Consider the following 12047-nt stretch of genomic DNA (forward strand, 5'->3'; position numbering starts at 1 on the left):
AAGTTATCACATTTCATTTCACTACTTTTCATCGAACTAAACCTGCTAAAGAAAAATATGAATCTGACTAGCCAGCCCCCCAAGATTGAAAGACACCAAGAACATCTCACGAAATGAACGACCACTTGGACCGGCAAAACTTTAGAATAACCTTAAAGTTACTCTCAAATCCTTATACAAAATAATTGTTGAAATTGAATTTCCAATAATATGATACAAAATAAAAAGTAATAAATCTTGATCGATATTTGTTCTTGACACAAGATGCATATTGGCAACTGGCAACCACCATACGAAGGAACAAATTGAATGGATTTTGGTCATCAGGGCACCGCATATACTGATACTCCTATAATCAGTCTAAGCTTGCCAAAATTCCAATAACAGCATTCCAAACAGCTAATTAGTGCAGAATAAGTTGTCCAGCTTTTCAATCTGTCTTTGTTGTCGCTTGCCTTGTACTTGACCAAAAAATCTACCTCAATGCTTGTAAAACTATCACTATCGTAAGAGAAGACAGCTGACATTATCTAATGAATATACTGCCACTTTTACTAACACAGGACATGACAATCCAAAACTAATTGAGCATTAACATGGGCATAATCCATTATTAACCACCATCAAACTGGACTTCTCAGTTATGCAAAGCCCTCGAGGTCAGTAACTCGTTAATTTCAGCTTAGGTTTAATAGACATATTAGCAACTATTTCCTTTAATCCCCAGAAAACTGAGTATGATGGTGCAAGATCTCGCCTGTGATTGTTCACAATAATTTGGCTGGCACCATTGGTCTTCATGCTGCTTTACCATATATATAAATTGCCTGCTGCATGGCTTGTGAGAAAATACGAAATAAAGCGAAAACATAAACTATAAGGTGATGAGAACTGGTGGTTTGGGATAATAGAGAAACAAATGCAAATCTAAATAAGTATCGTACTGTAGGAAACCAACTTTTCTACAAATATCAGTTGAACAACAACAACTCTATAACAAATAGCAGGAATCTCACAAACAATATGTAACATTGAGCACAGAGATCATACAAGTAAAGAATAAAGAGTTAACATGTTTGGGGTTCCTAGGTATTTTTAAATTGTCGTCATTTATGAGGAAAGAAAATATTTGCATTCTGATGTGTACAAGTTTATCTCATTCATAGTTAGGAATACCCATGCACAACAAATATACACAAGGTTCAACAAAAGGCTATGTACAACATAACCTACAAAAGATTGCATCGAAGTTCATCTTCGCCATCACATCTTACAAAATCCTGGGTTCAGATATGAAGCTGATATTAATGCTATCCCAGTCTTGTTTGAAGCCATAACAGCTTGCTTGATATGAGTAAACATTATGAGAAGAAAGTAATTGCAGACAAGCTGTAGACTTGAAGGTGATGTGGAGCTTACACTTCAAAAGATCATACAGTTAGCTGAGCATGGAAGGATGCCCAGTCTGCAGCATTCTCTTGAGGACATCAGTGTGCCACCCAAAGGAAGAATCTGATGAGCTGTGCAACACGTCGAAGGAAAAGGTGTCACCTGGAGATCCAGATATATGTAGAACTTTCTTCACAAAATATACTTGGTTAAGCGAAGTCAAAACAGGATGCATATGAACTTAGGAGGCACCAGGGGCCTCTTACACCTGTGGTTCTTGTAATAAATGAGACACACCTTGGGGTCGTGATTTCATATGGAAATGATATAACTTCAGAATTTGTTACAGATGGAATATGGTCTTTCTTCTCATTGACAAATTTTATGATTTGAAACAAGACTTCACGGAGTGCTGACTCCAAGGAAGCACGTCTAGAACTGCTTTCTTCCAGTGCATTATCTGAGATCACAATAACATGAAAGAGAAGTACCTGATAATGAGAAGAGGACTAGGACAATGGCAATAACTAAACAAATTCATGGAAAAGCAGTCTTACCTCCAGGGTTTATGGGTGCTTTAGAATTATGAGATTTGCCATGTGTTTTGGTGTTTACTACATGTAAATTAATATACCATTGCTCCCAATAAAGGCGCTCAGTTTTGTTACTGAACATCCATGTTGCTTGCTTGTTCCTGACCTCATAGAAGGATAAGCATACCTGCACCGTTGATACCATACATAATTAAAAAAGAACAACACTAATTTAGGGTTGACTAATCAGATGAAATGCTTCTCCAAGGCATTGTTAACACACGTGTCACCCAATTGGAGACCTAGTTCCCCATTGGTAGAACTTAAATATACTATAAGAGAGACAACATTTCACTATGCCACAGACTACTTTCTTTACAAACATGATGACGAAGGAACATTGTCTGCAGAGCAACCAAATAGATGGTTGATAGGAAGTATACTGGAAACATAATTAACATTAGGAATAGACTCATACATTGCAATACGTTGTTAGAAATGTAAAAGGAATCAACATCAATCCAAAGAAAGAGACCGATATTTAGAACAGCATAAGTAGTACGGCACACTTTCCCTAGTGACCTGCCAATAATCCGAGGGACAAAAATGTGATAACAGGATGCTTGGATCATAATGGTATAGCTATATATTATAAACTAAATAAAAAGAACAAACCTGGCTTTTTTTGTTTGGATGTTTCTCTACCCAACCAATAAACAGGTTAATCTTTTCATCTATTTTTCTTTCTAACTCAGCATCTCCACATTGTACCTGTACAGTAAGAAGGAATTAGGTTTGCACAAGATAATAACAACAGGACTTAAAAAGAAAAAGTACCCAATTTGAAGATAAGGTAAGATGTCAACCTTCAACATAGACAAAGAACATTCAGACCCCAATGAAACTGCAAGATATCAAATTTGCTGTCTTTTAACAGCAAAAATATCATGCACTACAGAACATATTTTGCCGAGGCATCATACAAAACCTAGAACATAATGGATTCGTTATGCTGTAAAACAGAGAGAAAACAGGCATGCTGTCATTTAAGCCCAATAGCACAGAATGGCATATTACATGCCTCTTTCTCATGGCTCTCAATTCACGAGAAGATATAGAGCATGCATGCTTTCCTCTTAAAACTACAATTGCTGGTATTACTTGATTTGCATGGCATGTGAGCCACAGATGTTGCTAAGAAAAAAAATAGGAAAATAGACTGCTGCTATACCATTAAAAAGAATAGAGTCAAATATGTGTACAACCTCTGATATTCTTGATACAGATGCACCAAATTCATGCACCATCCAAATCCTTGTTGGATCACATCCTAACATCTTCTTGATCAACCTCTTAACATATTATTCCACATTCTGATTGCCCCAATTTAAAATCAATTCCAAAGCATCTAGGGTAGGACCATCAGGATGTAGTACAGTCCACTCGAAGAAACCGATCTTGTTGCACTCAATGGATCAGTGAATGGCATATGATCAGTTACAGACTTAGATCAAATTACATTAACTAAGATAATACAAAACATTAACTACAACAATCCAGGAATATGACCAGTCATGAAACATAGGAAATGCAATATTTGCATAACTCCATATGCAATAATTAGCAATGGCCATTGTATCAAAATGCAACCAGTTATTCATTGCTAATAGGGATTTCTTTGCTTAAACATGATGACATCCTATTTCCCTGGAAGCATTTGTATTAGAATGACAATTAGAAGTAAGTAAATTCTACCGAAAATATAACACAGCTTATGTAGCTTCAAAGATCAAGTATCACTCACATAAGTAATGTCAAAGAGTTCACAGTCAACGTCTTTTGGCCGCACAAGACCTAATGCTCTATGGAATACAATTGTATGCAATATGCCTGCACCAATCTCTACATAGTTAAAGAAGTAGAAATGCATTTCAACTAATTAGAAGCTGTAAAATGCATTTGAGTAAATCCAATTAGATGTGCAAATTAACAACTTCAGCAACAAAACAAGATCCAATTGAAGATAAAATGTTATCAGTCGCATATTACAATTTTAACATCCATCATGATGCTAAGAATTTTCCATAGGTGCACAGCCAAAGAAAAAACTTGCTTCTTGAAAGTTGAGTTATAAGCATCAAAATAGTGCCATATCTAAGTTGATTTCCATTTCAAATTGTAATAAGTAATGATACAAAAGACTTTTTCACAGCTAGACAACAACGACACTGTTTGCTTTTTATTAAGTTCTAAAAAGCAATTCATCGACGTACATATTGCATATTATGATATGGTTGTTAATCAAGCATTGTAACACCTTAGCTAAGATCACTTTCACATGTCCATAGAGACTGGCTCACTGTTTCCAATAGCATTCAGTGCCATTAACAATAGCCAAAGAATGACTTACATAGATCAAGAAAATAGCCAATATTCACTTGCAGCCAACCAAATTTGCAATCAATTTTTGTATCCCTTAAGGCATAAAACATGCACATCTTTCTATATCCTAACGACAATGCATATGGATTTCAACAGAGAGAATTATTGCAGGCAATCAGTGTTGACACTTCGAGCAAATCAATGGAAGTTCATGCCACAATCTATAGTTAAAAAGTTGTTGAACTCCACTATCATGGATTTCATCAGGTGCATAGTCCAACTCTCTCTCTATCTCTATCTCTCTCTCTCTCTCTCTAAATGTATATTTGCATATAAGCAGATATGTACTATATGTAGAGATATAAGATTTCTTTAGTAGAATCTTCATTTAACAAATTTAAGAAATAATATCTCGATCTTTCTTTAATTTCCACATCTTTCGCTAAGATCTTATCATTCTCATTTTTAATACATCTAATTTCATCACTATTTTTAGTTTTCCTTTCTCCAGATTTAGCTATTTGTAAACTTCCTAATATCTTATGAAATCGTCAACATTATTTGTTTTTACCATTATTTAAAGCAAATCCATTTTGTTTTTATTGCCTCTTGTACCACATTATTCCAACACCAAGTTTTTTTTATGCATATACCTTTTCCCTTTGTCTCCCCAAAAACATATTTAGCTACCCTCTTAATGCAGCTGGCCATTTGGTCCCACATTTTATTCAATTCAGTCCTTAAATTCCAGTTTCCCTCTTTTAATAATTTATCCCTAAAAGATATAACATTTTCCTCTTTTAAATTCTCCCATTTATCATTGAGTATTTATTAATTTCCTTTCCTTTCTTCTTGCACTAAATACATAAAAGAATAGCCCAGTGCATGAGGCTCCAGCCATTACAAGTTCTGAGAAGGGTAAGATGTACGTAGACTTATCTCCATATGCAAAGATATCGTTTCTCTATTTCGAACGCATGAGCTCCAAGCCAATGAAGCAATCTTGTCATTGTGCTAGGCTCACCCTCTTCTTGTACTTAGTATGCATATCTAAAATTAGTAACCCTTGTTGTGTAGTTAAACTCTCCTCATATCACCTTGCAATCCACGTATCTTGACATTCCTCTTCTCTTGATGAAAAGTAATCTATTTGTACAAATTTGATCTCCTCTTACCACTGCACCAAGGCTCATATTCTTCACACTAGATAACCCGTTATAATGATCATTATCTTTTCCCCCTACAATTATATATATAACATACCCAGCGGCACCAAAACCATCATCACAGTCATAATAACAATTATAATGCCATTATTTAAAATCTTGAATGCCACTGACAAAACTTATATGGAAAAAACAAGAAACAGAAATTATATATGATGAAAGTAAACACCTTACATGTGCCATGTACTCAATGTGTGCCATATACTCAATAATAAAACCATAGAAGCTCTTAGAAATTTGTCTAGCCAGCTTAGGTGTTTCCTTCAAATGCCACATAATCCTCAGGCACAAACTTGCAGCTAAAACATGATGAAATTAAATCTAAACAACGGTGAACCTATTCTAGTTTGTTCCCATTATCTGATCATCTTCCTCGTTCACCTCAAACCTCTCTTCCAAAGATTTCCTCTTTGATTTTAGAATCACGAAGTTAAAAAATTAGACTCAGTAAGGAGAAGAAGGAACGAGGAAGCGAGAAGAGATTTTGTAGCTTTCTTTACTTTCCTCTATCTTCTCACTCATGGAGATGAAAAGTGGATGCCAACACTCTTTCTTAAATCCCATCATGGAGATAAAAGGTGGATGCAACACTGTTTCTTAAATTCTATTAACACTATGACTGGATCCAGCTTACTCAGTTATCTCGCCAATCTACGAACAAGCACCCATCTTAAAATTTCTAGAGGATTGAAAGTCTGGAGCTATATCCAACCATCAAATGGTCTGATGACTGTTAAACATATATTAGAAGAACATTAAAGTTTGGGAAAAGCGACAAGCAACAATTTCATTAATTCGATTATGGACGAATATTTGCATTCAGTTTGCTCTTTTTACTTTATCTCATCTTCACCAATAAACTTGGCCATGGTATGCTTAAAGACAAAAAATGGGCAGTTAAATTTCCACAGCAGACTGTATTTTCCTTTGTTTTTCTTAATTATTTTTTGATAAAAAGATTATTGACAATGCTGACTGATTGAACTAACAAACTAGACAACAAGGCTACTGCATGTCTAGGAACTCTGATTGCATGTACTTCATTAGTAGCCTGAAGAAGATACAGAGAGCGATTCTTTGGAAGGGTTTAATGGTCCAACAAATTTATTGGACAAGAACTTCATTTATCATCAAAGCAAGAGAGGCACATGATACCTAACTTACACCACCATCCCTACAATTATAACTGATATTCCCTAACATGACCAACTCTGCATATCTATACTCCCCAAATGTTTGTAGGCAGTCCCATCTTTAATAAATACACTTCTCTCTCTCTCTCTCTCTCTCTCTCTCCACCCCCGAATCCGAAAAGAGAGAGAGAGTAGAAGAAGTGCAACAGCTAAGGTGCATTTACCAAGATTTTTAACAGAGGAACTATTATAACAAATGGGGGTTCACAGCCTTCCGTGATCTCCCTTACATGCACAAAATGTGCATAGCAGTTGTCAGTAGTGTCAATCACTGAAAACAAGTTACATCAAGTAGAAGAAAGCAACATGGTATTTCCCTATTTTAATAAGCAGTATGTACTATTGAACATTGAATAAATTAAAGAAATCTCAGAAAAAATTTATAGATATATGAAACGTGCTAAACCGGGCAATGCTATACAATAGAATATCCTTAAATTTTTTGGGGGATATATGAATGTCATCATGTCTCTCAACTAATAAAGTTACAGTAATTTAACATTTGAGACAGCAGAATTTTCATAAATTGAATTCGTGCAAGCAGCAATATGAAAGGAACTCGATAAAATATTATTACCTGATTTAACAAGGACAACAGAATAATGATTAACACCCTCGCAGCTAATATATAACTATTGATTCAAGTTTACTTGATACAAAAACGCACCATAAGTTAGATAGTTTATGTAGATGTCCTTTATACACCTATGGATCTTTATACCACCAAACAAAATCCAACACACAGATGCAGAAAAATTTCTTAATTAATAGATTCCGCATGTACATGGTTTACATCAATTAGTAAAATCCGCTACCATCATCAGCACCCACACTCTAATAAATCCGAATAGGTACCAAGACTAGAAGCAAATATATGTAATTCATTTTCTTAATCGGTCCTCTTAGATGAGAAGCATAAGTCCATCTAAACAAGCACAAGAAATAAGTGAACTTACAGCGCAACACATCCCGTATCTCTAATGGTTCCACCACCTATATTTAAAGATCATACAACTGGTTTAAAAAACTGAGCATAGAAATACTAAAAAACTTAAACCTAAAACCCCAATAACCACAATATCTGCATCTCCTAAAATAACTAAGAAATTTTACACCAAAAGCAAACAAAAATTTGACTTGATTGAAGAATTGGTCGTAAGAGCAGAAAATATCTTGACACGAATTAGGTTGGAGGGATAAGGTCGTCTCACCAGTTCCTTAAGCTGGCAAGTCTCGCAGTTCATGGTGCTTCTCAGGGTAGCATTCGCACGAAACTGGATCGGCGAAGGAGAGGAATTAGGACAGAAAGCCGGGAACTTTGGGAGAAATCGAGAATTTGGGATGGCCGAGTGATGGGAATTTCGGTTAGGGTTTCAGCGTACCGCTAAGAAGGAAAGGGGAGGCCGATGGAAAACTCCATTTTGCCCCTTATTTGTACCGTGAGTCATCCGCCTACGTAATGAACTGGGAACAGATGAGAACAAAACCGTGATCCACGTAACGGAAAGAAAGTTGACGGATCCAGAATTCCGGACCCGTTAAGCGCATAAAAAATCTATGCGGACGCCAACTATAATGTTACCAAAGATTATAATCTTTTTAATTGTTAACAATAAGAACAAACACGTCATGACATATAACTAATGGGATTCTCCTAGCAATGAAGCCATCTCTCAAACCCATGAAATATTATAATCTTTTTAATCATTAACAATAAGATCAAACATGTCATGACATATAAGTAATGGAATTCTTCTAACAATAAAGCCATCTCTCAAGCCCATAATTTTTGGATTTCAAGGTTATATCAATAAACGCATAATCTATCCCCATATTTTGTATGGGGAACTTATTATTATTATTATAATATATATATATATATATATATATAGATATATAGATATATAGATATATAAGTATATAAAAGAAGTAAAAGTCCCATGGACCGGGAGTCAATGGGGGCTTTCTATTACAGACTTACAGTGGAGTCCATAGAGGGATGGGCAATTAAATTCCAGTTAAATATAAAATAACTTAGGCGACCGAATGGATTCTTTGTGTACCACCTTTCTTTAGATTAAACAAAAAAAAGGAAGTCAAGAGACATATCGTACAAATTTTGTCCCTGCAAGAGCAAGAGTTGAAATAATTAGTGCCAAGAATTGCTTGAACATATACATCCCTGCCTAGATACCTTGAGTATCTATTATATGGAACATGGGCTATTATACAAATTATAATATTAGCATGAATATGTTTTTTACAAATAAAATACGACCAAGGAGTGTGGCCTGGTAAAAAAAAAGCTGAATACAGAAAGAGAGCTCATCATACGAAAGGAACTCAAACAGGTACAAAACATAAAGCGTTTATGAAAGGCTGTGACTGCTGCTGCCGTCCATGATCCTTGGTATGTTACTTTCTTCATCGCCTTCTGGGTGATCTCGCATCTCACTGGCTACAAGCCCTGAATCTTTTTGGCGGAACACGGTTCGCAATATCCATAAAAAGTTATCATGGAAGAGACAAACCAGAAGGAATACACCCATCGTGCATGCAATCCACCAGTACCTGATGGCTGATGCCAAGCACGAGAAAGACGAGCGAAGTGAAAGCCAGAGTAGTTGACGAATAAGTGATGGCTTGAACGAGCTCTGGCAGCCTTGATCGACGATGGCGTTGGGATAGAACCATGCTGCAAAAAGATATGAATGCAGAGACGGCTAGCATCTTCATCATTAACAACGCTAGTGGTGTCGATGCGGTGGAGGCCAAGTTTGAGAAGTAGGGGGCGATGAGAGACACGACCAACTGTGCCGTGAAAGACCAAAGGTTATCAATCAGCTTGTCTTGACCGTTTTCAACTACAGGGGTTGTAGAGCCTGAGGTAGACGCCCTTGAAGAATGGTAATGGTGGCGACAATACATCGAGCGAAGGCGCCGCACTGGGATTTGCGGATGGTAATAGTCTTCTCTGATATGTAGGACGTGGGATATAGCGGTAGTTTGCAAGTTGTTGGTTGATGATGGATTTTGATCAGGTTGCATGGCTATTGGTAGAAGTGAAAGAGAGAGCTTCTTTGCTTATGTCTGCAGGATGCTGGTAAGGATTGGGTTGGGGAAAGCAATGGAGCTCGAGGGCGTTTATACGAGATCCAGGTCGGTCAAAGAGGCGGGGCCGCGCAACCTTTAAAGGAAGGTACCTCTCCCACCTCAAAAAAGCTTTAACAACTTTATTCTGAATTTTGAGAGCAATTCGAAAGCACCTTTTTTCTTTATTCTGGCTGACAGAATTGCTTCGTCGAATTTGGAACTCTCCCATGTATCTTTATTTGATCTATCCTCCAAAGAGGACGAAAATACCGAACTAGTCCTTACATTTATTTGTGGCTATAGAGAAGACGCATGAAGCTGAAGTTTTATGTACGGTTTTTCGTGGAGAAGGGGAACAGGGACACTTGAAAAGGATAAAGGAGAGTTGTATGGTGTGTTGACTCTTTTAAGGATGAATCATTTTCGAAAAAGAATTAGTTCTTTGACATAGGGGCACAAAACAAGTAGAAAAAAGCAGCATGGTAATGCCTTATTTAATAAGCAGTATATATTTTTGAACATTGAATAAATTAAAGAAATCTCAGAAAAACTGTATAGATATATGAAATGTGCTAAACCGTGCGATGCCATACAATAGAATATCCTTAAATTTTTTGGGGGATATATGAATGCCATCATGTCTCTCTACTAATAAAGTTACAGCAATTTAACATTTGAGACAGCAGAATTTTCATAAATTGATGAATTCGTGCAGGCAGCAATATAAAAGGAACTCAATAAAAGATTATTACCTGATTTAACGAGGACAACAGATTAATGATTAACACCCTCACAGGCACAGCTAATATGTAAGTATTGATAAATTCAAGTTTACTAGATACAAAAACGCACCATAAGTTAGATAGTTTATGTTCATGACCTTTATACAGCTATGGATCTTTATACACCCAAACAAAATCCAACACACAGATGTAAAAAAAATTCTTAATGAATAGATTCCACATGTACACGCTTTACATCAATTAGTAAAATCCGCTACTATCATGAGCTTCCACAACTCTAATAAATCCGAATAGGTACCAAGACTAGAAGCAAATATATGATATTCATTTTCTTAATCGGTCCTCTTAGACGAGACGCATGCATGAGTCCATCTAAACAGGCACAAGAAACAAGTGAACTTACAGCGCAACACATCCCGTATCTCTAATGGTTCCACCACCTATATTTAAAGATCATAGAACTGGTTTAAGAAACTGAGCATAGAAATACCAAAAAACTTAAACCTAAAAGTTCTGCAATTAAATTCCTGTTAAATATAAAATAACTTCTGCAAGAGCAAGAGAAAAAATAATTAGCGCCAAGAAAAGATTGAAGATTTACATCCCTGCCGATTAGCATCTGGGCTATTCTGCAAATTATAATATTAGCAAGGATATGTTTTTTTCAAAGAAAATACAACCACGGGGCACTCCACGGATAAAAAAAGCTGAAAGCAGAAAAAAAGCTCATCATGCAGGGAGGAACTCAAACAGGGCTCGTGGTATTTTCGGTTGGTGGGTTTTGTGGGACAGGGCTTGTGGTATTTTCGGTTGGTGGGTTTTGTGGGAGGGGAAGGAGGGAAGGGCTGGTCCTTGGTATGTTATTTTCTTCATCGACTTCTGGGTGATCTGGCGCCCCACCAGCTACAAGCTCTGAATCTTGTCGGCGAAACACGGTTCGCAATATCCATGAAAACTTATCATGGAAGAGACAAACCAGCAGGAATACACCAATCGTGCATGCAATCCACCAGTACCTGGCGCCAAGCACGAGAGAGACGAGCGAAGTGAAAGCCAGAGTAGTTGACGAATAAGTGATGGCTTGAACGAGCTCTGGCAGCCTTGATCGACGATGGCGTTGGGATAGAACCATGCTAGCAATCATGCTGCAAAAAGATATGATTGCAGAGAGGGTTAGTATCTTCATCATTACCAACAATGGTGGTGTCGATGCGGTGGAGGCCAAGTTTGATAAGCGGGGGGCGATGAGGGCCACAATCAACTGAACTGTAAAAGACCAGAGGTTATCAAACAATCTGCTTCGTTCCTGATGGACTTCTCTGGTGGTAGTTTCCAAGTGGATTGTTGATGATGGATTTTGATCAGGTTGCATGGCAATTGGTAGAAGAGAACCAGAGAGCTTTTGGTGTGCAAATGACAATGGTGGAAGAAATGGAGCTCCACGGCTTTTATAAGGATATCGAGAATGATACCGGGGTGGTTTTTGGA

At 36.9% G+C, this 12047-nt stretch overlaps 1 protein-coding gene across 6 annotated transcripts; it reads right to left on the bottom strand.

The window, feature by feature from the left end:
* Positions 1 to 1012: 1012 nt before the first annotated feature.
* Positions 1013 to 8138, bottom strand: LOC103696407 (autophagy-related protein 101-like). 6 transcript variants are annotated; one of them, XR_005514706.1, is made up of 8 exons: positions 7935 to 8138; positions 7680 to 7716; positions 3727 to 3812; positions 2598 to 2693; positions 1947 to 2109; positions 1687 to 1849; positions 1420 to 1551; positions 1013 to 1280 (listed from the first exon to the last, which is right to left on the bottom strand). XR_005514706.1 is itself a non-coding variant. In XM_039133355.1 (8 exons), exons 1-7 carry the CDS (start codon positions 7965 to 7967, stop codon positions 1439 to 1441), a joined length of 660 nt encoding a protein of 219 aa, XP_038989283.1. In that variant the 5' UTR covers positions 7968 to 8138; the 3' UTR covers positions 1013 to 1280; positions 1420 to 1438. The 6 variants fall into 6 exon arrangements, 5 of the variants coding, with proteins under 5 accessions (XP_038989283.1, XP_038989282.1, XP_038989284.1 ...); XM_039133355.1 differs by having other exon boundaries at positions 1420 to 1520; XM_039133354.1 differs by having other exon boundaries at positions 1013 to 1520.
* Between the last annotated feature and the right edge of the window lie 3909 nt (positions 8139 to 12047).

Source organism: Phoenix dactylifera, chromosome 14 (genome assembly GCF_009389715.1).
Source record: "Phoenix dactylifera cultivar Barhee BC4 chromosome 14, palm_55x_up_171113_PBpolish2nd_filt_p, whole genome shotgun sequence".
Classification (NCBI taxonomy): domain Eukaryota; kingdom Viridiplantae; phylum Streptophyta; class Magnoliopsida; order Arecales; family Arecaceae; genus Phoenix; species Phoenix dactylifera.

Bases quoted from the DNA above. Each gene is read 5' to 3' on its own strand.
- LOC103696407 (XM_039133355.1), bottom strand. From the start codon at position 7,967: ATGAACTGCGAGACTTGCCAGCTTAAGGAACTG. The intron at 2,694-3,726 runs GTGAGTGATACT...CTTACTGTACAG, and splicing joins AACTCTTTGACATTACTTAT to GTACAATGTGGAGATGCTGA. The intron at 1,521-1,686 runs GTGTGTCTCATT...CGTGTTGCACAG, and splicing joins TATGAAATCACGACCCCAAG to CTCATCAGATTCTTCCTTTG.